The sequence below is a fragment of the Haemorhous mexicanus genome, chromosome 5 (genome assembly GCF_027477595.1).
Source record: "Haemorhous mexicanus isolate bHaeMex1 chromosome 5, bHaeMex1.pri, whole genome shotgun sequence".
In the NCBI taxonomy this organism is placed as follows: Eukaryota; Metazoa; Chordata; class Aves; order Passeriformes; family Fringillidae; genus Haemorhous; species Haemorhous mexicanus.
The window spans coordinates 38,916,207-38,944,156 of NC_082345.1; the positions used below are offsets into that span (position 1 = coordinate 38,916,207).

General features: G+C 39.2%; 1 protein-coding gene across 2 annotated transcripts; it reads left to right on the plus strand.

Annotated features, from left to right (window-relative positions):
- Positions 1-1,073: 1,073 nt before the first annotated feature.
- On the plus strand, positions 1,074-27,752 carry NAP1L1 (nucleosome assembly protein 1 like 1). 2 transcript variants are annotated; one of them, XM_059846902.1, is made up of 15 exons: positions 1,075-1,209; positions 14,933-14,967; positions 15,669-15,757; positions 16,879-16,981; positions 18,030-18,171; positions 18,623-18,703; positions 18,935-19,063; positions 19,561-19,632; positions 20,253-20,392; positions 22,022-22,167; positions 22,254-22,273; positions 23,418-23,540; positions 24,770-24,802; positions 25,240-25,290; positions 27,029-27,752. In XM_059846902.1, the coding sequence occupies exons 2-15, from the start codon at positions 14,951-14,953 to the stop codon at positions 27,062-27,064; spliced, it is 1,182 nt and encodes a 393-aa protein (XP_059702885.1). In that variant the 5' UTR covers positions 1,075-1,209; positions 14,933-14,950; the 3' UTR covers positions 27,065-27,752. The 2 variants fall into 2 exon arrangements, with proteins under 2 accessions (XP_059702886.1, XP_059702885.1); XM_059846903.1 differs by lacking the exon at positions 25,240-25,290 and having other exon boundaries at positions 1,074-1,209.
- The last annotated feature ends 198 nt before the right edge of the window (positions 27,753-27,950 follow it).

A 27,950-nucleotide genomic window follows, 5' to 3' on the forward strand; every position in this document is an offset into this window, starting at 1 on the left:
ACAAAGACATCTGCCTTTGGGGGCTGAGATTTTACTGCCAAACACTGGAACAAAGCTGGTGTGGCTCCATTTGGAATAGAATCCTTTACAGTTTCCTTGTTCTTAATATAGAATGTGTTGCAGATATTTGGCAGTTCCACCACTTTTTCTTCTTTTGCTTTCTGTTGTCAGTTTCATTATTTAAATAGATATATTCAGGCTGCAGATTGCTTAGACAAGTAGATGAAAGAATTTGGTAAATTCCATAGAATGCACATTAAGTCTTTGGCCGTATATCCTCAGCAAACCGCTCTTATGCCATCACACCATGTGTCTGGCCATCCCACCTAATTGTATTTGGAATCATTGGCTCCTTCCAGCCAAGGGGAGCTAGAAGTCTCAAAGACATTTACATTTCTGTACGTTTAGTGTAGGTAACAGATGTCTTCTCCGAGTGCGCTCCATGCTATTACTCAAGACCATGAGCATCGGAGTGAAACTCTAGAAAGGAATCCGTTTTAGGAACGGTTTGTTTGGAGCTCGAAGTCAGGCATGACAGGCATTTGCAGGAAACCAAGTCTCTGGCAGGCGAGAACGGCAAGGCAAAATGGGAGGGTTGGAACTGTTGCTGCCTTTGGCCATTCACCCCAGCCAAGGCAGAAATGGTCGAAACTGATGAACCACCACGGTGCTCAGCTCAGCTCGGTTTTTCAAGGTAAGCTAGTACTGACTGTGGTTTTGTGGTACCGCGGCCTGGGTGAATTGAGTTTACCTGCCCGAGTAACTTCTATTTATGCTCAGGTGCCTTCAGAAACCCCCGAGTTCAGGCTTAAGGCAGCACCGAAGCAGTCGGGGTAGCATCACACCCTGACTGGCGGGCGGGCCGGCCCTCGCCCCGCTCCTGCCGTGGGGCACGTTCCGCGGGCCCGCGGGCGGGCGGTACGTGAGCGGGCGCGTGCCCGGGGGTGCCAGCGCGGGCGGCTCCGCGCGCGCCGCCGCTCGGGCCCAACAGCCCTCGGCCAACGGCCGGCGCGCGCTCCCGGGGCGGGCGGGCGGCGCGAGGGCGCGCGCACGCGTTGCCATGAGACGCGGGCGGCGGGGGAGGGGGGTTACGTGGTGACGTTAATTCTATATGAGCGCGAGCGGCGGGAGCGCGGGTCCTTTCACCGCCGGCCGCGCGGCGCCTCCGCCTCGCTGCTCCTGAGTCACCGCCGCCCGCCGGCCGCGCAGGTACCGCCGGAGCGCGGCCGCCGCCGCCGCCCTGGGCTGGGGGTGTGGGGGGCACGGGGGGCGTCCTGGGAGCGCTGGGCCCCCGCTCTCTCGCGGGGAGGCCGTGGATGCCGGCCTGGCCTAGCGGAGCCCCTGGGCTGGCGGGACGCGGGGGGCCGGCGGTGCCCGTGCCACACCGGGTATCGGCCCGCGTGGCGGCCGCGCCGCTGCTCGCTCCCCGGGCCCGCAGCGAGCAGCTCTGCTCGCCGCTTCCCGTGCGTCCCTCCGCTGCACCCCGCGGAGCTCCCGGGCCGCGCTAGGCCGGGGCCCGTGGCGCGGCCGGCGCTGGGGGGAGGCGGGTCGGCCCCGCAACACGTGGGCGCCCGAGCGGGGCCGCGCCCGGCGCGGCCGGGGACCGGGAGGGCGGCGGGGCCGGAAAGCGGCGCGGGGAGGAGCGGGTGAGCGTCCGGCCGGGCGCGGGGAGGGCGCGGGAGGGGCTCGGTGCCAGTCCGGCGCGGGGCCCCGCGCGGTGTGTGCGCACATGGCGGAGCGAGGAGCGGCGGATGGCAGCGCGCCGTGGCCTTGTGCCGCCTCCCGCGCCTTGTTCCCGCTCCGTGCGGAGCCGCGGCGCGGGTGTGTTGTGCTCTGCTGCTGGCAGGGGGACTCAGAGATTCAGCCAGCGGACGGGCAGCTCCTGCTCAGGGTACACTGGTGTCCGGGAGTTCAACATGTCGCTTCTCCGGGTGCCTGTGAGCTGCTCTCAACCTAAACAGTGTCCCCAAGGAAGGCCGAGGAACTACCTGGAGGATTTAGTAATTACTAGAAGAACTATTATCTTGTGTTCAGCATATCATTAAGTGTATAAAACATACTCTGTTCCATATTGAATGTTTAGGGGCCTTACACTGCCAATACTTGTGAGACTTTCAATATTGACTAAAAAACCGACCTCATCTGCTTGCTGAAAAAAACACAAACCTTTTTCAAGCAGCTGCTATAGTAATAATACAGCAGTACCTTCCGCATTTTATCTCCAAGCTCTCTGCGGTTAGGCATATATTTTGAAGTCTTGTTGAATACACTTAGAGTGTATCTCACTCTAGTGAGAACATTTAGTGTTCTAACTCATTTGTGGAGGGTAAGAGAAGTGGGCACGGTGTCTGCAAGGTATGACAAATACTCTCTTCTGCTCAGCGCCTCTTGGGATTTTAACATCTGCTGGTAGATGCTGCATTAATCAGGCAGGAGATAGTGCCTGATAATTTTAATTACAGTCATGAAATGAAACTTGAGGGAAGAGTTAAGGCCTAAGGCTGTGAACTGCTGAAGGTAGTTTTTGACAAACATGTTAGCAGCTTTTTAGCAGCCTTCCTGCTGAGCCCATTTTACCATGGTACTCTTTTAAAGAATGAGAGAAGCGCTGTACTTTGAAGCAAGCTGAGTGGTTTCCATTCTCTTGTAAATCCAGAAGTTAAATTAATCCTTCGAGGAAGATAGCATTTAAAATACACATACATGGAAATTTAAGTGACTTGGATGCTTCTGTACCAAACAAAAGTTAAGGCCTCTCAGGCTTTGAGTACCTGAAACATTGATAAAAGAGCTTAGAACAGGCCACTGACACCTGAGCTTGTGTGTGTGCGTCCCACTTAGTCCTGTGAGAGTGATACATGGACAGTGTACTGCCCTCCACTTTTTCTGTGCTTTGTGACAAGTCTTGGATATCGTGTGCTCTTGGTTTCTGAGGACGGAATGTTGGTCCTGTGCACAGGTGGTAGATGGGTGTCTTTCAGAGCTCCTGGTCTTTCTCTGACTTTCACAGACTAGGAAGTGAGTGTTGGAAGCACGCAGAAGTACCGTGCTGCATCTGCGCTGCCAGCCCAGTGTTGCAAGAAGTGCCAGATCTGCTGCAGCACTGTTTACATATACACATTAATGCTCCCACCATCCTGGTGCAATATCTGCCCCCTGCTTCACTCAGAAACTGTTCCTGGGAGCAGGTGGGGGACTTGTTATGGTGACCTGCTTACTAAACACCCTGGAAAGGGGTGGTGTGGTTTTTTCTTAGCTTTGAGCATGTGTGCACAAGCGAAACTGAAACCAAGGTGGTGTGGGCATGGTGTTATGAACCTCTGTTAACAGACTTTTCACAGCCCTGAGAGTGACCTGGATCTTCCAGGCTGAGGCCGTGTCCTCTAATACAGAACTCCACATCTGTGAGGAAACTTTGGCTTACCTTGTACATTTGATAAAAACCTTGTTTATTCACTAGGCTCCTAAAAGTTAAAGCAATGATAACATGAAGAGCTTGACTTATGGCAGAAATTGCATTCCTTCAGGGAGTAAAATAGCTTGAGGACATTAATTTCAATAGTGAAAAATTTTAGGGGGGGAATAAGACAAGAATCCTCTATTTTGAATTTTGGTTCAATTCTTTTGTGAAAGCCAGTTTATTCCAGTAGAACAACAGGTATAATGAACATATCTCTGGTGTCTTCACCTTTTGCTAATGTAGTTGTAATGCAGTTCATATTCAGGTTCTTGTGAAGCACCTGCAAACATAGTGTGTCTCTAACTAAGGATCTGATTCTAAAGGAAGCTGCAGGAATTGGACAGGTTACAGAAAATCGAGATGCAGGTGTTCTTCCAATGCCTGTTTGTTTTTCTGCATCCGTATGTACATTCAGTGCAACTTAAGCTCTGTGATTTTCCATGAGCTGAGAGTGCTTTGGTATTTGTGAGGTACAAACAGCCATTTACACAGAAGACAGAACTTTGCAGTCAGAAATGAGACTTTTTAATGGTTTTATTTTAGTACAGCTGAGGAGTCTTCTCAACTGCTCTGAGCAACTGCATTCCTTTGAGCTTCTCCTTAGGGAGGTGGCTAGTAAATAATAGAGTGGAACTTCATAGTACGTGTTTAATCCAAGGAGGGGTTGTGATGATGGGTTTAATGCTTATAGGTCAGTTTTCATTTGTAAATTACTTGGCGTTCAAAAGTGATTATAATTAAAGCTAATTCAATCTAGCTGATCCTCACTCAGCTCAGAAGTTAGTGCATTTCCTCATCACCCAACATTGTTAATCTGGAGAGTAGGTCTGGTGTCATAATGTATTTGTCTAGAAAACCAGACATGCCTGGAAGGCATCACAGAAGTAGCTTGGGGATTCATTTGATGACCTTCTGAAAAATTAAGCTATTTAGAAGCAACGTGTGAGGGCTTTGAGGGCTTCCTACACTAAATGATTATATTATTTTCTGAATCAGCAAAGTTAATGCAGAAATAAAAATCCTAATTTTTGATGTACTTTTGTATTAAGTCATAACTTTTGACCTTAAGTTTTCAGGAGGACTTCACATATTGCAGATTAAAGCTTCAGTTGCAGTCTGTAAAAAAGTTTGCTAATTTACCTTTGATACTCTAGAATTACTTAAAAATATAAATAATTTAAGATATGAACTTCCTGAAAGATTAATCTTTTAAATGAATTTGCATCATCTGCTTAAATGAAAACATTATTTGCATCCAAACTACTTGTCAAAGGTTAAACTGCAGGTCTTTCTTAGATAGAAAGCCTTTTAAATTTTTAGTACTGGAAAATACAGATGCATTTGGGGGCTGTGTGCTTAAATGCACATCTGCACAGACATGACTTGCAATAGTGATGTCTCAGTTTAAATCTTAACATGCCATAATGAATAAGACAGTTTGCACATCAACTGTTTCACCTCATCATTGAGGACTATAGAAGAAAGTGTTACCAGTTGCTTCTTGGTGGATTTTTATGTTCAAAAGGTGAAAGCCAATTTTAGATACAAAAAATAGGTTTTGGATGTACCTGTAGCTTTGAAGCATTCAACTGATGATTTTACATTTATTCTTTAAAAAACCTATCACTACCACTGCCAAATAACAAACAAGCAATGAAGAAATCTTCACCCAAAACGTGAGAGATACTAGAATTAGCCAGGTGTTGGAGATTCTTGTTATGAGGTTTGACAAAGTGGGTGCCTGAAATCTGGAATGGACAAACCTCTAGACTTCTAAGACCCAGGACAGAAACATAAATGCTTGTTATCTTTTCTGACCATCTGCACTATGATTGGTTCAATCCACTACTTTATTTAGGTATTGTTCCATATGCAGTGTTTCAAGAGATGGAGAAGCAGTTCTTTCAGGTTTCTTGTGGGATGACTTGCCCATGTGGGAAAGCTTTGGTTTACTTCAGGCCCTCATTAAAAACCTGATAGACATTGAAAAGTCAAGTTGAGGAACACAAGGAGGGTACATGAAAAAAAATTTGAACACAGGGAGGGTACATGAAAAAAAAATATTGAAACCAAGTTTGAATCAGTTATTTTTGAACTTCTTGTTTATGTATGTATTTTTGTGTCATTTCTTGTTGCTCTTTGCTCAAATGCTATTAATACAAAATGTGAACTGCTTCTGTTGCTCAGGTATTCATATTGCTAGGCCCTTAACAGAGCTAGTTCTCTCTTCAGTGTTGAGCAGTGGATACAGTATTTTCATTAGGGATACCTTACCGAAGTGCAGGATGATCATCTTTTGTAACTGTGTGTTTTAGTCACCATGCATTCATTTCAGATCTTGCCACTTCTTTATGTTGAGTAGAAGTCTTCAGTGGACTGCATGCCATTATATATGTCTTTACATAGCAGGTTTTTGACCTTTTGAATTCTAAAGTAGTTGGAACTGCATTTTTTTTATTTGTTACTTTAGATTTAAGTACTATTTATTTTGTCTCACTTGAGTCACCCTTTTAAGCAGTTGTTAAATCGTGATATTACAGTTTTGGAAAGAACTCATCTTTGAATGTTGAAGTGTGAGCTGGTATAGTGCTTTATGCTGTTTCTTATGTGTGCAAGGTGGCTTTATCAGAAACATGCTTGCTATGTTTGAACTGGTGAGATCTTCATGACAGCCTCTTGAGTCTTTTACCACCATCTTCAGTGTTTTGGAGGGATCACATACTTCTATATTGGTGCCAAAGGCAAGATTGAGTGAAACTCGCAAGAGAGTATTTCTGAAGAAATCTTTGTAAACAGTGCTCAAGTTCCATGGTTCAAGTTCTCTGTAGCCCTACTACATGTTTACAATTGCTTTTTAAACTGCACCTGTATTCATTTGAAAGTGACTGCCTGAAACCATAACCATGGGCATTCTTCTGTTGGGTCTTTACTGCCAGTTGTAACATCTCATCCCAATGGTGTCCAAAATGTGTTAAAGTTGGGGTTGTGTTCTTTTTTTAGTGCACACTAACTTGTTAATTGAAAACTGTGTGCTTTAAAGTTGGTAGTCTAGTAGTGGCCTGGCTTCCATGGAAAAAATACTAAACAGAAGCTAACAAAGAAATTGCTAAATACATTTTAGGAATTTCAGTGGCTTCTTGGTTAGTGAATGAATTTAAAATTACATTCATCAGATGTTCTAGCAAAAAGCACACTTCTGAAGCATGTGCATTTTTTTCAGTATTTTGTAACTTTCTTTTCACAGAAGGATGCTTAGATGTTTTTGAAGTCAAAGTGGATAAAAACTTAAATGCTGCAGCGTGTGAGTTTTGCAGATAGCAATGTAATTGCCAATATGGTTGTGTTTGATTATGTGGTGATCTGGGCAGCCAGTTACTGCTCTTTGCCATTGTTTGATGTTGCAGCATGCACAAGTTTGATTTTTATTAAGCTGTTACAGTGCACCCTGCTATCTGAAGAACTTTGTTAAAACACAAATTTTTTTTATTACTTTGCCATTCTTTAACAAACTGAATACCTGCACCAACATGAACTGTATTGGGAAATACTGTCTTAGGAAATTTCAAATATTTCTTTATATATAAAGACTTTGATTTCAACCCTCTGGGATGCTGCTGTTCTTCCTATTATCCATGATGGAAAGTAAAACCATAAAAAGCTATAGTAAGTAGTTTGTTTTTAAAAAAATAAAGATCCTTGTAAATTTTTCCAGGTTTGGATTTAAACTTGTTATTTCTCTAATAATGAAAGATTGTTCTTAATAGAAATTGTTAGGTTTTCTGCTGCAGAATCTTGGCATTCAGAACAAAGGCAACATTGTGTGCTAATTACCTTATTTTTAGAACATGGTCACGGAGCTCAGGTCAGTAGCATAGACAAGCATGCAGATGTAGTTTAGTCCTGATTTTAATTTGTAATTTGGTAGTCCATCTCCTTCTTGGTATGGAGGCTCTTTTCTGCTGAAAGAGTAAACAGGCACTGTCTAAAATGCAGTAAAAATACTACAGAGCGAGGAGTTCAGTATTTGTTGACTGAATCCTCATTTCCTGATAGAAATTCAGGGGAAAGCTTACAATGGGGTTCTACATGAATGAAAACAAATCCTGAGGTTACTAATAGCTGAGTAATACTATTACTTATATATATGATCCCTCTGCTTTGTTTTGCAGAATTTGATTTTTTTCCCATCAACTGGCATTCTCATACAAGTATAGAGCACTTCTAAATTGAAATATGGAAAATGTGTTTTCATGCTGTAACATGTATACATGTATTGTGCAAAGGCCTGCAAGCACTAATGAAATAGTTGCATTGGCAAATGAAGTTGATGCCTTTACCTCAGGAGTTACTAGGGAGTGCAAAGTAATACCACTTGAAGGGGAAAGAACAGTTTAAATTGTGTTGTGTTACTTGGTTCAGCATTCTAATGTTTTTATCATGTTTATTTGTTCTCTACAGTCAGAATCTGGATTTTGCCACATTGCTATACGTGAGATGTATCAGTACAGTGTCACAATAACTTCAAACTTGCCTAACCCTTTTCATGAGTTGTTATAAAAGGTACTTGCCTGTGACAGCCTCTGTCTCTTGACCCTGCTGATACTGAAGGTCTAACACTGTACAAAGAAATCCTTTGAACATTTTTTAACTTTATTGTCATTCAGACATTGATGGAAGGAAGGGGGTATGGGGTTATGCATAGCTAAGGAAGAACTACAATAAACTTTTCCAGCAAGGTTTACTTTCTCTGACTTGAATATCATTCATAAGAGAAGCTGGCTGTTCCCTTTATGAAAGGAATGTATCTCTCATGTGATGATATGAGTGCTTCCCATCTCGGATATTTAAGCTCATATCCATACCTAGAAGTTGTTCTGAGTGTATTTCGTGAAATGCCACTTCTTGTCCGAATTTCTTACCCTCTTCTGCTTTGTCAGGACTTCAGCTTCTGCTAAAGATTCCTATATATCACCATGCCAGTTAGCATTTCTGCTGTTAACTGTGCATGTCTTTTGTACATAGTGGATGAGTTGGTGCTAGCACAGTAAGTTGTGTCTAAATGAAGGGATTTGAGTTACTGCAAGGGTCCAGTGTCACCACCTTGTTACTGTATTGAGGCACCTGGATTCCTTGCTTCCAGTGGAAGGACCATTAGCTCCTTAGTCTCTTTATGCAGAACTTAATAGCTTTTATATTAGTATTGTGTTCTTTATTATATCATCCTCCTGTATTTGGGCAGTTTTAATTATCTATTCTAGATTTGAAAATTTAAATAAATTTTGTCAATTTTTTGTTCCTACATTAACAGTTAGATATCTTTTGTTAACAGAATAACTTTGTGGCACTAATCAAGGAATTGTCTCTGGAGAGTTCAGTGGCTGATAAAGTCTTTCATTAAGATGTGGTATGTTGATGTTCTAGCACTGCTCTACTCTGCTCATTTGATTGTGATTGATTTTCTTTTTTGGCCCTTCAGCTTTCCTAAGAAGGCATATTTTTTCCTTAAGATGAATGATATAATCTGTGTAACATGTTTATCTGCTGAGAAACATGGAATTGTTTAGGTTGAAAAAGGTCTCTCCTCTAAGACTGAGTCCAGCTGTTAACCCAGCATTGCTGTGTTCACTGCTTAACTGTCCCCAGGTGCCACATCAATACATCTTTTAAATGCTTCCAGGAATGGTGATTGCAGCACTTCCTAGGCTGCTTGTTTCAATGCCTGACAACCTTTTCAGTGAAGGAAGTTTTCCTAATATCTCATCTAAACATGCCCTGGCATAACTTGAGGCCGTTTCCTCTCATCCTGTTGCTTGTTAACCTGGGAGAAGAGACCACTCCCCACCCATCTACAGCCTGCTTTTGGGTTGTAGGAGGGATTGATAGGTCTCCCCTCAGGACAGTAATAGATACAGTATCCCCGTGTTTCATGACCACTTTTCATGCTAGTGGTAATGGATGCATGAATTTGATCTCACTAGTATAAAGGAAACACTTGGTCTTCTGCTTTATTCCCTCTTAAAGTGACATTTTTAACTTGATGCATTATTCAATTGCTTCTTTTTGAAGAAGAGCTAAATTTTCTCCTAGTTACTATTGACCTGTATGATCTTCTCTCTCATAACAATTTCCCTACCCCGTGATTGCTACCATAGCTTCTACTAACAGTTTTGGAATGAGTGATGCATTTTTTGGGTTGTAGTCCCAAGACATTTGAAGTGTGAAACTCTATACCATGTACTGTGCACTTTTTAAACAGTCACTCAGTTCTCACAGAATTGTTTAGGTTGGAAAAGACCTTTAAGATCACTATGCCGAGCATCTGAGCGCTTTAAAGTTACAAACCTCTATTAGAGGTTTTGAGCAAAATACCCCAGACAATTGTTTTGGATATGTGCAAAGAGTGTTTTCTAATTGATCTCTACAATATTTTAATTTTTGTTTCCTGTTTTTATTGATGATGATGTAAGGAGAAATCTTACAAGTTGTCCTGGAATTCTCAGCAAGAACGTCAGTTAGAAGTAACTTCTAGTGAATGTATTGCTCTTGAGTTTCCCGGTCTTTAGTGAGAGTTGAGCTTGGCTGGTATGATGTCATTTGTCTGGCACCTTTGGTTTCTGCACACATTGCAAATAGTTTACCAGACTTAATCCTGATGATTTTTTTAAATACAACTAGCTGTCCTCCTGTGTGAGCAATTTGTCTAGGGAAGGGGAAGAGGTGTTTCCTGAAAGGGGAGGGTATGGGTACTCTTTGTGGTGTGGTGTGCTCAGAGCTGCTGAACAGCTGAGATGTGTTGTCAGCCTGCCAGCCTTGGGGCTTGTGCAAAAATGCCGTTGTTTTGCTGGAGGAACTGTGTCTCAGGAATGTCTTGCTGCCTCAGCTGACTTGTAGTTCACCTCACTGTGACCTGTCTTCCTGAGGGCGAGCGGATGTCCGGGTAATCTAATAGTGCTGTGCTTACTTAGGACATGTAGAGCTGATCTGAACAAGAAAAGGCTTCTCACCAAAGTCTGTGTCCTAGCTGTAACATGGCTGGTGCCTCTGTGCAAATTCGTGTTAGTTTCTGTGTGGATAAAGGAAAGATGAGCAAGCACTGAACACTTGGAGTTTGTATTTCTATCTTCATTTATGCAAAATCACTCAGTGAAGAAACAAAAAGCCTTGAAAACTGAAAGCTCACTAATGACTTACTTAAAGATGAACACATGAACATTCTGCTTGTATCAAACTCCATTTCTTGAAAATGGAGTTAAACAAGATCATGTCCTTTAAGCCTAATGAAAATAGCAAATTGTCACACAGTTTTGATAGTTTTAAATTTTAGGGGGGGTTTGCTAATTTTTAGTAATTCTGGAGGATACACTCAAAACAGTGGGTAAGCTAGTGCCGGATTAAGTCCTCCAACCTTTCGATTTTGACAAAGAACATGCTTTCTTGTGATGGCAGGCAGACTTAAGGTACCTGTACGAAAGAGGTTTTAAATTTAAACCTATAGGAAACTTGCACTGTAGCTTGCTTTTCTGTACTTTTGCTTTCTTGTTGTAGCATGAACTTCCTACATATTCTCTTTCAAGCCCTGAAAAAATTACTGTTGCTTTTCTTCTGCATATTTTTACAGTAAGCAGCAAAACATTTTTAGTAAAGCCTGTGGGTGCCTCTGTATTTGACGATAATGCAGTCTACTGCATTCAAACAGTCACTGTAGCTGTTCAAGTAAGAGGGAAACAAAGTATTTTACTAGTGAGGTTTTTTGCATGCTGACTTTATACAGGGATGTAGACTACCCCTTATCTGTGGTTATAAGCCTCTTCATGCAGTCAGAAGGCCTATATTCCAAGCAGTATCTTAGTCCAAAACAGTTACCTAGACCCTCAGGCTTGAAGTAATACACTAGGTGTATCCAGGTTTGTTATAATCCTCCATTGACAACTGGTGAACTGATCTCTCCCTGACACGACTTCAGGGAGTGATGCTAGTGGTTGTGTTGCTCACATGCCAGGGTGTAGCTGCTGTTTATGAAAGTAAATGCACCTTTGAATGAACTGGGAAGGACAGCTGTGTCTTATGGAAAGTGGAGTGATACGAGTTCTATATTTCAGTATTTAGTGCTGGGGAGATACTGCAAAATAAATACTGCAGTGATCTATTAGAATGTTATGGATTGTGTTAAGTAGTGTATTTAAAACTCTGAAGACTAGACCAGGACCTTGAACTGGGCATTGTGCAGAGATAGTGGAGGTTGTTTGCTCTTAAGGAATGCATTTTCTCAGTGCTTTTATGCAGTGTTTTTGTTTCTGTTTGGTTTTTTTTTAGCCAGTAGAGCTGTGTTTGCAGAGAAACTTATGGTTGTTTAAGTAAATGACAGTAAACAAAATGTGATGCAACTATATCTCTTCCATGCTAGTGGGTTGCACAGATTAGCCTAAATGTCTGCCAGCATAGTTTTCTTGGCAGTGTCTTGTAGTCTCCTTACTCAAGAACAGTTGTCTAGAGCTGGCAGATAATTGCCATGACAGACACTAGTATCTCCTCAGTTTGCAGAAGAACTCTTCCAACTGTGTACATTCTGATACTGAGTTGTATAAAAAATGGAGGGAAGATTAAAGGATGGCACATGAAAAAGACTGCTGCAAGGAGAATAGGAAAAATTGGATGAGAGAGAGAGAAACACACTAGAGGAGGGAGGCTCTGAAGCTGACAGCTACTTGATACAGTCTATTTTAATTTCAAAAAAATCTTTGAAGAATGTTACTCAAAGTCTTTGAGTAAACTGGGCCATAATTTGAAGCCACACAGTGCTTACAGGGATTGTTTGAGAGCCAGGAAGCAGAGGGCAATAACTGCCCATTGCAATGAGGAGAGAGAGGCAGATGCTGGAGTCCCACAGGGTGCTGTAGTGCGATGAATGCCTTTAGCATGGTCAGAAATGATCTTGGAAAGAGGATGAACAGTGAAAGGATGGATGAAAGTTTGTGATGGCAAGTACTTGTTCAGAGGTGAAAACAAGGGTCCAGTGAGGAATTCAGTAGCAGGAGACTGCTGGTGAAACTTTCTCTGCTATATAGTTGCATAGTGTAGAAAAATCTTTAAACTGATCTCTGAGATGAATATTGCGACGGAGAAACTTCAGCGATATCATCCATTTATCTGCCTGGTTTTGGGGAAAATGAGGACTAGTTTCTGAAATAAAAATTTGTTATGACATTGTCGTCAAATACCTGCGCTTCTGGTCCAGTGTGTTTTTTCTGAATATAATTGAAAGTTACAAGTGTTTCTGGGAGAATTCTTACCATGTCATTGCTTTTTTCCAAGGTATTGGCTAGTGGCCCTTGTTGGAGGTGGGATAGATGCTTCTTAAAGTTGTTAGGCATAATTTGTTCGTAGCCAATCTTGTCTTCATTTGGGAAAAAATGTTTAAATGAACTGTGGAAGTTGGTCTCTTTCAGAAAACCTCTAAGGTGTTTCAGCTGCTGTTTCATCTAGTCCACTGACTTGGAGAGACCACAGGGTTTGTGCTGCCACTGGTCATATGTTTGTTGAAAGAACTACCTTCTGTTTTATGGAAATTAAAGTGTTTTCTGATAGGGAGAACAGTGAAAGGAATTGCTGGTCTCTACAAGGAGCATCACTATGTTTCATTTGCAGAAAAATGTCTGAGAGGCAGGTGAGCTGTGCATCTTGTGCTCTTTTGCATAGCAATACTGTCAGTCTTGAAATGGTCCCGCATTAAAAACAAGTTAAGAGGAAGTGTGTAAGGAAGGAGTATATTTTTCATGGATACAATGTTGTGTACATCAAAAATTATGCTAATAGTTACATTGCTCAAGTAAAACAGGGACCTGTTTGTGAGACTTGTAATTGTAGTATGCTGTTTCTGTAGGTCTTCAGTGTATGGTATCTTTGGTATTCAAAGGAGAGTCTTTTGAATTGTTACAGGGAATTGTTACATGGGTAAAACTGAAATCACAAGACAGGCAAATGTGAACTGAATAAAATGCGCCAAGAATATTGCTGTAATTCTTCTTACTGAATTGTTAGATGTTCTTTGGTTTATAGCAGTGCTGCCATCCTCTTTATTAGCAAATACTGTATTATTTTTCTGAAATAGATGGACTTGGTTTTCTAGTTTTTCTGCATATTAGGGAATTGAATCTTTTTTTACTACATTCTAGATCTTTATTTGGTGCTATGAAATTGTGGTCCTAAATGAGGATATCAGATACCTTCTTTCCATGTAGTTCTTGGGAAGTACTTATGACATCAGAAAAACTATATTTAGATTATATTTACATAAAATGTGGGTGTTTATTTTTGAAGATTCTAAGATGTTTTCTTCATGTTGACTGTTAATATCCTGATCTTACTGGGATTGTGCTTTTGTGTTACACTTTGGACACAGCAAACACAGTCTTCTCTTTTTCTGGAGCACATCCGTCCAACACTTTGCTACAATTCCCATTTGAATGTGTTGTAAGGAGTTGAAATTCCTGAAGGAAACTTGAATTTGTTTAGCTTACAGGAGAGCAGGTAAAATGGAGAGTCTAAAGCATTGGTTTCCTTGCTTTCTGAGCCAGCAAATTATTCCTGGTAGCTGGAGCCTTCTGAATTACTGGCAGTTGGTAATAACAGGACAGTGTTTTCTTGTGCATAGTATTGTGTTAGACTTCAAGTTGCCTAAAACATCCTTTTGGAGAATAGACTCCCAAGTACTGTTTTGCTGGTAGAAAATGTTACTCATAGTATATTTGAGAACATAGGTTCTTCGTGGTATGCAAGATTTGCAATAGTCTCAATATTAAATGCTTCTAGTTACTGTGTATGGAATATGTTTATGATTTCACTAAGATATTTTGTAGGAAAATTGTGATCATTCTGAATATGGGAATTAGTCATGTTAAATGGCCTGACACCTGGCATCTTTTTTTTTTTTTTTGGTAAAGTGTTGCGAATTATGGCTATTCTGAGGAATGACTTGGATTGATTTTGTAAAGTTGGGATTAAAAGTAAAGCCACAAAAAGGCATCTTCATTCTGAAATTGTTTTAGCTATAAGTATGTTCTGTCTGCAGTCACATGCTGGAAATGAGTAAACAGTTACCAGCACCCTTTTTGCTTCAGTTTTTTTCAGGTTATATTCCAGTTTTTTACTTAGGACTAATTTTCAGTCAATGATATTAGTACAGTCCTAAGATCCAAAACTCAGCATGGTGTTTTGCTGGTACTTGGTACTTCAGTTTATGTGAGCAGATCTATAGGTTCTAAACCAGAACAAAGTTTTTCAAAATTTCTGCATGTTTTAAAGACTGACAGCTCAAAATGTGCAAGGGAGATGAGCCATGCTTCAGACTGCAATATATATTTATAGTGTTTCATAAGGCTGACGTGATTTTAGTATTATGGCATGTGGCCATGGAGTTTATAACTGAAATCTAGTGCTGCTGTTCTTATGTGTTTTTTTCTTTTTTTTCCCTAGTGTTTCAAATCTAGCAGAATGGCAGACGTAGACAAGTAAGTAAAATCTGTCTGTGATTTTACTGAGGCTGTGAGTGTGTCCTGTGCTGTACTTGACGTGGCTGGGCTCTCCAGATACTGGATAGGCAGGGTCTAGACACTTGAGCACTGTGGCAAGACCTGAGGTTTACAGCATGTGGGAGAAAAGCTCATGTTGCTCATGATAAAGGGGTTTGTGATCTTAATTGTAAGTAAATAAAAAAGTGGAAGAAGGCATGAGGCAACTTCCTATGTTAGTTGGAATTCTAGAGGGGAAAAACAGATAATATTGCCCATTCCTATTGTTTCACTCCATGTAGGGATTTTTCTGTACTTCGAATGCTCTTATTTTGTGGCATTTGAAGTGCAGTGTTGGTGATCCTACCCACAGTTCTCAAGGCCTGAATATCTTAAGGAAGTTATGTGGAGCAGAAGGAGGCTTTGACTGATTGATAAGAGCAGGAGATGGAGTTTTTTGTAGAAAGAAACTTAGTAATTCTAGAAAGTTGCTAATTCTTTAAACTCTTTTGGGGTTGTCAAACATGAAACTTCTGTGAAGACAAATTCAGCTTTGTTTGCCTATTAAGACTTGCGTGTCATGGGTCAAAAGATGTAACAGTTTGTTTCTACCCACATAATCTCTAGTTTGAGCTCTTTAAGCTCCTTATAGTATATTATAAAATTAACTTCTTGATGTTATTATTGAATATTTCTAATAGCAAAGAACAGTCTGAACTTGATCAGCAGGATATGGAAGATGTTGAAGAAGTAGAAGAAGAAGAAACTGGTGAAGATGCCAACAGCAAAGGTAATGTTGAAACCAAGAGTTTCTAAACTTCTAAGCAATGTGCTTTCTAGTTAGTGTGTTAAAAGTTTTTACTGAAAAAAAAATAGGAAGTGGTAAGACAGTTTCAGATGGACAATTGTGTTTAAGTTCTGAAGCAAGGACTGTTTTTTTCAAATGGAGTGATTTTTATTAGTTGTGTGCAGTTACTCATTGTAGTCATGGGTAATGCCAGGTTCAGGCAGTGCCGGCCACCTGTATAATTGGAAAAGACAGGATTATTGTGGATATGTAACAGGATTATTTAAAAACTGAAAACAGTTAAAAACTGCACACGTGTGAAGCTTTGAGTATAAAAAATTAATGTGCGTATATGTGTGTATGTGTATCTTTTACTTTTGATTAGTTGCTAATAATTTGCTGCTGAGTTGACAGGAACAGAACAAATCATGCTTAGTGTTACCACTCTTGAAATTAATAAATCCTTTTTTATTCCCCCCTCAACAAAAAAACATAAGCACATATCAAAATACTTGTTTTGTCAGTCCTGAGCAGTCTTACTCATGCTTTGTATTTGAAGTGTGGGGGTACAGATGGAATCTAAAGAGCAATTAGCCAGAAGGGAAACAAGTAATAATCTCTGCAATAAAAATACTTGGACTGCCGATAGTGCCATGTTTCAAGTTCGCTTGAGCAGAATAATGACATTAAAATAGAATATTTTGCTCAAGATGTTATGCTTTGCTAATCTATAGAAATAAGTGTTTTCAAAAGTGGATTACAAAATTTAGGGGAACACACTCATTAGCTGAAGTAATTAAATGGCATACAGTAATTAAATGGTGAGTATTCAGGTGTTTAGTGCCACAGGAGTCTAGAGATGAATAATGTGTATTTTCAGTGATTTCCCAGCTATTTTAGGTGAGAATCAGAGGGGAAATTATACTCTAGAAATCCTGGACAGAAATCATATTTTATAAATCTAAAATATATTTTGGTATTAGACAGACTTCACACAGTTTTAAACAGTTCTTCTTCATCTGTAATTCTTGCTTGTCTGATTTTCTTTATTTTTATGCACAATTCTTTCAAGATTGGTCCAAGAGATGCACTTCGTGCTTACTTAATCTTCTTTTTTAATTCAGCTCGGCAGTTGACTGTGCAGATGATGCAAAACCCTCAGATTCTTGCAGCCCTTCAGGAAAGACTTGATGGTCTGGTAGGCACATCTGCGGGATATGTAGAAAGGTACAGAATTTGTTTAGTATAAGCAAAGTGTTAAAATGGTTCTTTTGTTTTCTGAACAGTGTTATCTATGGCATTAGTGGTCATAAACCACTGTGCTGCTCAGGTAGAGAAAAACTAATATAGTCTGTCTGTAGTGCATCTCAGAATTGAAGAGTTTTTATTTGAAGTTTCATGAAGAATGCTAATATTTACAGTGGCTGATGTTTTCCTCTGCAGTTACAGTATGGCACACTTCTTAGGATACTTTCCTGCTCCTTGGAATCTTTTGTAGCTTTGCCTTGGTCATGAAGCATCAGTTATTTAGACTGTGGAGAGATACTTGGAAGCCTGGTGTCTCTAGCATACTAATTTTATGCTTAGACTGTAAACATTAGCTGATACAGGAATGTTATTAGCAGTACTTCATGTGATTTTCTCAGTATCAAAACTTGGTATAAATTCTTGCCAAAGTTTTCTGTAGTTGATCTGCATTTATGAGGCAAGCAGTAATTGCTTTCCTTTTGCACATCTGTAGTACAGTGGCTCATTTAGCAAACCAGTTCTGGCTCACTTTGGGTCAGACAGTGTGTTTAAAAACAGTGCTATTAGCTGCTGCCCTCAGTGAAACAGAGCAGCAAATTTTGAAGATTAAATTTCTAAACAAAGAATAACTCAACTGTCTTAAACTTTTTCATAAAACCAAGCAAATTAATGGTGAGACCTTTCTTAGTTGTACACAGTACTATGATTTTCCTGTGTTACTCATTAAAAATGTAGAACTTGTTTTTAGAAGGAAGATTTATTGCACAAGTTTCTCTCATGATTTACCCAGGTGTTTGGAGTACTCTGGTTCTATACTGTGGTTGAGCCTCAGTTTAAGAGCTTGTGGTAAGGATTTCAATGTCATTGGTGAAAGTGGTTGCAGTTTGATTTAAACTTTATAAAGTTTAAAACAGTGTAAAATGTGTTGTGGTACAAGTTGGTTAACTTGCAAGGGGTCTGGTTAAGGAGAGATCAATATGTGCTTAAAATGCAGTGTTAGTAACAGTTCTGTCACTGAATTTTTCAGCTTGCCTAAAGTTGTTAAAAGACGTGTGAATGCTCTCAAGAACCTTCAAGTTCAGTGCGCACAGATAGAAGCAAAATTCTATGAGGAAGTTCATGAGCTGGAAAGAAAGTATGCTGCTCTCTATCAGCCCTTATTTGACAAGGTATTTTAGTGCTACTCTGATTTGTATTTGAAAGCTTCATCTAAAATACAGCAAGAGAATATAAAAACCAGAGAACTTATTCATTTTCCAAATTACTTTGGTCTCATATGTGCCCCTTCAATTCCATTGGTACAATTTTGCCATCCAAGTGAATATCAACTAAGATTAAGAGAGTGAAAAGTTAAGTCTGTTCCATAGTTACCAAAATTACTTCAGGATATCAAACCTTGTTTTAATTGAGCAAGTGTCAGATAATACTGTAAGTTTTCTGGGAATTTGTTTATTTTAGTGTGTTGAAAACCTCCTAACTGCTGAATCAATCTTCTAGAGCCAGAAGAAAAGGTAGATAGTTAATGTATTACTAATTGTGTAATTTAGGAATTTATTGGTTAGGGCATTGCTGATTGCAATGACTAGGAAATTAGAAAATATTCTTGGTTTAATCTTCCAGCGAAGTGAAATCATCAATGCCATTTATGAGCCTACAGAAGAAGAATGCGAATGGAAAGCAGATGCTGACGAAGAAATTTCAGTGAGTATCTTAATCAGTTCTCATCAATATCTCAAGCTTTAGCATGAAACAAGATTCATTAAGCTGAAGTTTTAAAAAAACAGGCTTGTAATGATTTATTGCTATTAATAATGATGCTAATTCTTAATGGTTGCTTAAACATCCATATGACACTGGTATCAACAAAGAACTGATGACCCTTATGATGAACCTCTTAAAATTAAGTAAACCAAATATTCTTATTTTCTCAAGGATGAAATGAAAGAGAAAGCTAAGCTTGAAGAAGAAAAAAAAGATGAAGAAAAAGAAGACCCTAAAGGAATCCCTGAGTTTTGGCTGACAGTATTCAAGAATGTGGACTTGCTCAGTGATATGGTTCAGGTAGGTAGTGGTCTTGCTTTAAGTTGCATTGGTAATTAATCCGTGTCTTCAAGGAAGCAGTGGAAACACTTTGATACTTTATATGTCTGTTGGAGAGCAATAATGGGACCGTTACCTGGATGTCATCTCTGGTAACTTTTCAAGTGAGAGTACAGAGCACTGACATACCTCCCTGCTGTTTTATTTCTTGAACCTATTCTATGTTACTAATAAATTTTCGGTGCTTATAGAAGTGTGTGTGAAAAGTGTATTAGACATGACTAAAAATTGTTCATGGTGTTAGCGTGGGTTTTGGTTGTGTGCTGTACTGGGGACTCTGTAACAGCCATTGTTGCCATCTGCTGGTCATGTTCGTGGAAGTATTTCAGTGTTGTAACAAGGTTTTTTTTTTTCCTAAGTTAAACTTGTTCTAAACACTGCTTTTTATCTCTGTGAGGCCTTAAATCTGTGTGTAATTGAATGTTATGAAAATTAAATACACTGTGTTTTCTCTACAGGAACATGATGAACCTATCCTGAAATACTTAAAAGATATAAAAGTGAAATTTTCAGAAGTTGGACAACCTATGGTTAGTTTGACTTACTAAACAAGATTACTTTTATGTTATCTTAAGAATTATTTGTATTTTAGTAACATGGTCTGTGATAGCCAATTGTCTTGTGGAAATCATGAGAAAATATACAGCTGCTGCTTCTGAGAAAGCAGTACAAGGTCTAGTGCTAATCTTGCATCACCCTGTGAATGAGTGTATACTGAATTTAACATTCAGCTTCTGATGAGATTTGCCTTAATAGCTGATAACTTAGGTTTCACCATTGCATTTTGATGCCTTTGGGTACTTTTTGTGTAACTGCTGTAATTTCCTGTATTTCCCTGGCAGAAATCAGACACAGTTTTCTAAGTTACCATATTTTTAAATTTAGAAATTCTCCCTATACATTAGTAGCAGAAAACCTCTGTGCTGGGAGGTCTGTCATTACTGCAAGCAGTGTAATTAGAAAGTGCAAGATCAAGTAAATGAAAAGATTTGAAGATTCATTGTACAACTTGGGTGGCAATTTCTAGAATAACTTATGGATGTATTGGAGAAAGGTGTATTCTGTTGCATGTGTACTGCTTGGATTTAGGTGTTAAGAAGTTAAAGGTGTTTGTAAATAACTAAAGTTACTGTTCTGCAATTTTTTTAAGAGTTTCACATTAGAATTTCATTTTGAACCAAACGACTACTTCACAAATGAAGTGTTGACAAAGACGTATAGAATGAGGTCAGAGCCAGATGATTCTGATCCCTTTTCCTTTGACGGACCAGAAATCATGGGTTGTACAGGGTAAGTGCTAATAGATAGCTTTAAGGTAATATGGCAGGTTTTTCCTTAACATTATCCAGTGTAGAGTTTTACAGCATCTTGGGGAGGTGCTGGAAAAGATACTTCCCCTAGTAACTTTGGAACAGCTAGGTTTGATATGAGGTTTTTCTTTGTTACCAATAACTTCAATACAATATAGAAAAATATATTATTTGTATTGCATAAGTTATAAGCATATATATTAATACGCGTATAAATTAAAATATAGTCAGTATTTGTATTTCTGACACACAGCATTTTGGGGAGTTTCTTTCAGATTTATTTTTTCTATTGCAGTTGTCCGTTTTGTTTTATAAGCCTTGAATGTTTGCCTTTGAATTTCTGTCTATTTGAGAAATGGAGAACAGTCCTCATAATTCCAGATTACTCTTTTTAAAAAGCTTTCACACTCCTTTCTTAGTGAAATCTTCTGTTTTAAATTATTTAAGTAAGTTTTTCCTCTACATTTCCCTTTTTTGTGAACAGAGGGATGAGAGAAAACTGTTGTACATAATTATTCTTATGAGTACACTTGGGCCTGTTCAATAACTTTTGTGTTCAAGTCTCCAGTGTTCTGACTACTTCTCTGAGTGATAACAACTAAGTTACAGCCTATCACTGCATAGTCGGTGTTGGCTTTACTCTTAATTAATCTCCAGTTCTCATTCTGACTTATTTGCCCCTTTATTTCCCTTCTTTCTCTTTATGTCACTTAACATATTTTGCAAAGTCCTGTAAGATTTAATTTTAAATGCTTGAGTGGCTTTGAGTAAACTGTTTTGTCTTCCCCAATTTGGACTGATTGGAAAATCATGGATCTTGACAGAGTTTGGTGTGAGATGCCACTGCTTCTATAAAAATTATTAACTCTTAGTCCTTGTTTTCTCTTGTAGCTAGGATAGCCCCTTCTTGTCCCAAAGCAACTCACTCAATTTCTTTGAGTCTGTAAAAGAATCTAATCAGAAACTTCTGCAAATGCAGTTAGTTTCACTGATTTGTGTTTTTCATTTACGTGTTGCCAGAATGCTTTGACTGTTAGGGAAGCCTGTAGGCATGATTTTGCTCTGTAAGAAGGATAGAGTTAAAAAAACCCTAAACAAAAAAACCCAAACATATGAATATAACACAAGAAGACAGAGCACTCACAAACAACTCAAAATCAGCCAAAACCTACATGCTTGCTTGATGCATTGTTTTAAGGATTTACTGGTTACAATGATAGGTGTGGTGAACTTTGGCATATTACTAATATGCCCAAATATGACGTCGCTTTATAATGGGTGGGCAGCTCTAAAAATGGTGCAGTACTAGTTGTTGATAGAAAACTAGGCACTATTTGGTAGCTAATGAAAATTAGCATTTCAGAGATTGAGTGGAGAAGGAAAAACTTCTGGATGGAAATAATCCTAAAATTAACCTGTTACTCTTGTTCTCAAACCGATAAACTAATGAAAAGACAGGACTGAATAAATACTAGCTTAATATTTTTTCTTCCCTGCATCTCTTGCATTTGTGATAGTCTCAGTAGATATTTGTAACAAGGGGAATGGTATTAAGCTGCAGGTGGTTGTGGGTTTTTCCCCCTGTCATTTTTTAAAATTTACTCTTTAGTTGCCAAATAGACTGGAAAAAAGGAAAGAATGTTACTTTGAAAACCATTAAGAAGAAGCAAAAACATAAGGGCCGTGGAACAGTCAGGACGGTGACAAAAACTGTTTCCAATGATTCTTTCTTCAACTTCTTCAGTCCTCCTGAAGGTAAGCTGAACACTAGTTTACATGTATTAACTTAAGATGTAGAATTTATCTCACTCACTTGTTTCTTCTGTTTTTTTTTCCTACAGTTCCTGAAAGTGGAGACCTGGTAAGTTGGCTTGTTTAAAAAACGATGATGGAGTGTTTATGGAATTTTAGAATTTGTTAAACAGCTTCAGCTTTAACTGCTTCTGTCTTTAGCTGAGAATGCTTATGAAGACTAGTATGTATTTGAGTTTTCTTTTTCAGGAGTGTTTGAGTTAGATGATAGTTTAGTTTAGTCAACTTTATTAGTTTATGCTTCTTGAAAGCTAGCTTGTGGATTGTTAACAGTTGTAGAAATGTAGTGATCTACATTATTAGTCTTCGATCTAATGGGTGATGTAAGTCTCTCCCTTCAGGTGTTCTTTGGATGATTTTTTCTAATGGCTGAATGTATCCAGTTTGTGTTTTATTCTCTTAAAAATTTCTGAAGCTGTTAACTCCTGAAAGTAATAAAACAGGAACAGAAAACTGCAAGAGCCTGCTTTTTTGTGTGCCATTATGGCAATAACCCATGTTTTTGTAAGGAGAAAAACTACCAAAAATACTTACCAGCAGGGAATATGTTATGTAGTTCGCGTGAGAAACACAAAATTAAAGCTTTCAGGAGCATGCTGTTAGAACTCTAGTTGGCATGGACACCAAAAGCTGTATGTTCATAACATTTGGAAAAACAAAACCTATAAAGAAAGTAATTGCTCAGATGGGAGACAGCAGAACACTTGGTATGAAAATGAGGAGTGAAAGTCTAGGATTGGATCAGAGAGCATTTTTAGGGGTTCAAGTGCTTCAGTAGTGGCTTTGTCTAATGGTAATCAAGGGGATGCACTGTAGGAATCAGAAGTAGGTTGTAAAGTCTTTATTTTCATAGGCTCACCTGGCTATTGTTCAATTATTTAAGAGTATTGTGCATATGAACTGAAAGTCTATGGGAGCTATTAAATAATCTTTATACTTGGAACCAAAGAAACTCTATAATTGTATATAATATGGCTTACTGAAGCAGCAGCTCCTCCCTGTATAATGTAGGTGGGCTTTTCAAAGTATCAAACTTGGCCCCTCAGGTTCAGTTCTGTAAAGCAGCTCAGTGGAACAAAAAAATCAGTAATGGGATTTCTGTAAATCTGACCACATCAAAACCATGTAACTTGTGTGTATGTGTCAAAAGTAGTTACCATCTTATAGTTTGGAAATAACATTGTTTTATGCAGGATGATGATTCCGAGGCAATCCTTGCTGCAGACTTTGAAATAGGTCATTTCTTGCGTGAACGTATAGTCCCCCGGTCTGTACTGTACTTCACTGGAGAAGCTATTGAAGATGATGATGATGATGTAAGTATAATGTTCATTCAGAGCACTAAAAACCTTGAAATAATGCTGTTTAAAGACTTTGGGTAATTTGTTGCATTGGTATCTTTAGATTGGGATGTCAGTTGCAGCAGAGCTTCCTAGATCATTCAGGAAGAGCAGCATAAAAATAATTCTTCTTATAAGTAGTGACTTCAGAGTTTTGTGGCAAAAGCAGTGGTAGGAGCTGATCATCTAGAGGATGTCATAGTAGCATTTTGTATTTAAGGCATTCGGCATTCCTAGAGAAGTGTACCCAATACTTTGTGGAACTGTAATGAGCTGCCAGAGAACAAATGAGACTTTATTTAGCTGCTGAGCCTGTTCTTTGTGCTTAAAGTGACATTGGCCTATGAAGTTTTATGAATTCAAGCCTCATCCTTTCAAAAGTAGTCTCTCATTAAAAAAAAAAAACAAACTAGATAAGCATATTCAGAGCATGCCAAAATAATCAAAGCAAGTTCTGCAAAAGCATAAGTGTTTTAAAAGAGCTAAGCTTGAAATTGTCAAAACACAAAGCCTCAGAACTTTATACAGGTATAAAACATTTTTTCTGTCGCTGCCTCAGCTAAACAAGGACAGTTTGACTGTTAAGATGGCTTGGATGCATACTGTCTTAAAAATAAATTTTTAGAATCTCAACTGTTGGCCCTTGTTGCAAAGGCGTGGCTGTGGCTGTGGAGGAGGGAGGTACTGACAGGACGGGTTGCTTTGGGCTCCGCTGTCCCCTGCTGTCCCCAAGTGGTAGCGCAGTGTAATCGGCTCCTCCCGGGCTGCGCGCAACGGGGACAGTCTGCTCTGCCAGAGCTCACCGGGCAAGTTAAACATAGCTCAAGCTGATGCAAAAAGTGTTTTTAAATCTGACAAACACAGGAGCTTCTTTGTTCAAATTAAAAGAGACTAGGTTTAGATTAGATATTAGGAAGAAATTCTTTGCTGTGAGGGTTGTGAGACACTGGAACAGGTTGCCCAGAAGAACTGTGGATGTCTCATCCCTGCAGATATTCAAGGCCAGGGTGGATGAGACTCTGAGCAGCCTGGTCTAGTGGAAGGTTTCCCTGCCCATGGCAGGGTGGTTAGAGCTAGGTGACCCTCAAGGCCCTGTCCAACCCAAACCATTGCATGATTCTCTTAAGATCACAATATGGAGTGATCTCTGACATCTACTTGAGCTATAGATGGCTGCATTTATGATTATTTATTTTCTTTTCTAGTATGATGAAGAAGGTGAAGAGGCAGATGATGAGGTAAGATGACAGATGCCCCTGATTCGAATAGTTTACCTGTTGTAGTTTGTTATCTAGAATAAGAATTCCTTTAGTTTTTGAGTGCTGTGGACACTAAGAATTACTTCTGAAATAAGATAGAACATACTGTTTGGTGGATCTTAGATGAATAATATAAAAAATCTTAAAAACAAAACAAACAACCAGCAAGACAACAAAAACAAACAAACAAAGAAAAAAATCCCAAACCAAGCTAAGATAACCTTTAAGGTATCTTAAAAATTAAGCTGCCACTGATGTCAAAAGATAGGCATTATGGAGGATAAACTAATACAGTATGTATAACATAAAGTGGTAATGAATGTATTTCTGAGTACAGTTTAATCTTAATTTTCATGAAAATGGCTCCGGAAGGTGAATGTGGATAAGCTAGAGAAATATTAAGTGTTTTCTTTCAGGAGGGAGAAGAAGAAGCAGATGAAGAAAATGATCCTGATTATGAACCAAAAGTAAGGAATTAAAATGAATGTTTAAAGTTTGTGTATGCATACAGACATTTAAAATTTTATGTATATTGAATCTTTATTTTAGTTTAAGTATTAAACCAATAGTTCCTATGGGTGAGCATGTTTTGTTTTGAGGTTGTTTTGGGCCTAATTCTGACAGAGTAGAATTGGTAGAGAAACTTCATGAAAGTTCTTTCTCCAGGAGTCATTTTGTAAAAGTAACTTTTGGCTTTGAGCACTGAGGTTAGTCAGGCTTGGTTTTCTATAAACTTGTCTTGCACCAGTTTGCTGCCTAATGATGAAAATTGCAAAATGGTTGTAAGGACATGGAGAGAACTGTGTCATCCAGCTTCAGTTTTTGGGAACTTGCTATAAGCTGGCTCTGGCACAGGTTTTCCCAGCAGAATACAAAATACGCTCTTTCATGTTAGGTAAATGGCAAGTCTTTCATTGTTTGAGGTGGCAGAAGTCAAGGTTCAGCAATGCATCTACAGCCAAGTCCTGAAATGTGAACAGCCAAGAGCAACTGGGAGCTTTCTTATTCCATGGGAAGGGAAAAATCACTAATCAGGCTGGAAAAACAATTGTGAGCCACTCAATTCATAGTTTTTTAATAGCTGAGGGAAAGGTACATGTGGCCACATGAAAGCGTCTGATGTGATAGGTGAAAGTGCAGTCATGAAGTCTGTGAAGTGCTCCAAAATGCCTGCTGTTAAAAGGGCTTGTCATTTCAAATGAGTGTTATTCGGTAGGAATGGTTTGAGCTGCTATCAAAGTACTGTTGAGAAAATGACATTAATCTTAGCATTGTACATAGAAGGGCAGGGTACAAACTTGTGGTCAAAATGTACAGGCGTCTTGGTGATGTTTGGTCTGTTATATGTATTCATATTGGTTCCTAGTCAAGAAAGTTTTGAAACCCAAGTGAAACAGCTGCAAGTTGGACTTCCACCATTTCAGATTGCTTTTCTCAAACAGACCTGAGAAAGGGCTGGACTATGCTCAGTTTCAGAGAGCTTGCTCAAAGGCTAGAGATAGTAGTGGTGCTAGAGTGGTGCCAGCTGATCTCAGGCTGTAAGCCAGCGGAATTTATTGAAGCACTGTGGTCCTAGAATAGCTGTCCATACCAAGGAAGGTGGTGGAGTAAAACCTGCAACTGAACTCTGCCCCCTCCAAAAACTTCCTTGAATTCCCATATTACTGTGACATATTACTGGCTGTCTGTTTCACGAACAGAAGTTTTCCATGTTAGAATTTTTTAACAAGTGGAATGTATTGCAAAAGATGCTTCCAGAGCCTTAGGGACTGTGATTTGGCATTTCATTGCATTGCTCTACAGTGTCTTCTGGCATAAGGCCATGCTCTTGTTACTGCCCATAGGAAGTTTCTTTTGTCTCAAACTGTGAAGAGGGTCTGCATGCTTCTTCTGAGCTGGGTTGTTTGTTACTGCACCTCACTCTTCTCCTTTTCCCAGTTACAGTGTCTTTTAGAGTACTTCACCACACTTAGTTCTGAACAGGTTTTTATTCTGGATTGTATCCTGATGTGCCAACAAAGCCAAAATAAATGTAGTGTGGATATTGCTGCATCCAAAGACAGTAGTGTTGCAAATGCTAGACAATTAATGCAAGGGAAAAGATGGAAGAACTTTGGAATAGTGCAGCTTGAGGAAGCATGCTTAGCAATATTGGTAGTTCTTAAATACTGTTTCTGTAAATTATATTTCCTTTTTTCTCAACAGAAGGATCAAAACCCAGCAGAATGCAAGCAGCAGTGAAGCAGTGTGTCTGTGGCCTTGAGGATTACCTGCACTGTAATAGCCTAAACACAACTATTAGTTACTTACAGCCTTATGTTTTGTATCTTGGTAGAATTAAGTAACCAATTTGTTAAAAAAAGAAATTGAACACTTAAGAACCAGTTTAAAATGTAGGTTCAATCTACCTAGCATTTTAACAGTATAATTTTCTGCCAATATGTAGAATGCAGTAAATGCCCTAAAGCATGAATGTTAATTCATTGCTACATAGTTTGGTTCTTGTGAAGTCTTTGTCATGTAGCTATTAGACTGCAGCTGTGAAGATGATCAGAACTGTTAACTGAGACCAATATTTGTTTAGAGAAAACTCTCCTGAAGAACCAACCAAAGTATTTTTTCAGCCCAGTAGTCTGAACGGGTTTAAGTCTGCTTGCACTAGCTGTGCCTTCATTACTTTGTTATAGAAATGGCAGTGACTTGTACTAACTCGGAGATGATGATGCATTTTGAATTGGACTACTTGAGAAGACTAGTATAACTCGTTTAATTTCCCGACGAGACCACATTAAACATTCATAACTGTCAGCTTGTTTATGCTATGGGTTTTGTATTTTATGTGACATAGTGATCTACAGAAGAAACCTAGTCATCATATTAAGGTTATTGTTTACCACAGGGGTGTGAATAAAACCTAGTATTTTCAGAAGCTAGTCTTGTTTTATTACTTGTGTATCTGCATGTGTAAACTGGTAATGCATATCTTACATGCTGCAGTTCATGTTTTACTAGAAACAAAAGCTGATAATTACTGAAAAGTAAATGATATAGCATTTGAAAAACAAACACAATAGTTTGGAAAGTTTGATCCATACTTTGCACTTGCAGTGTGATACTTGTGAATCTG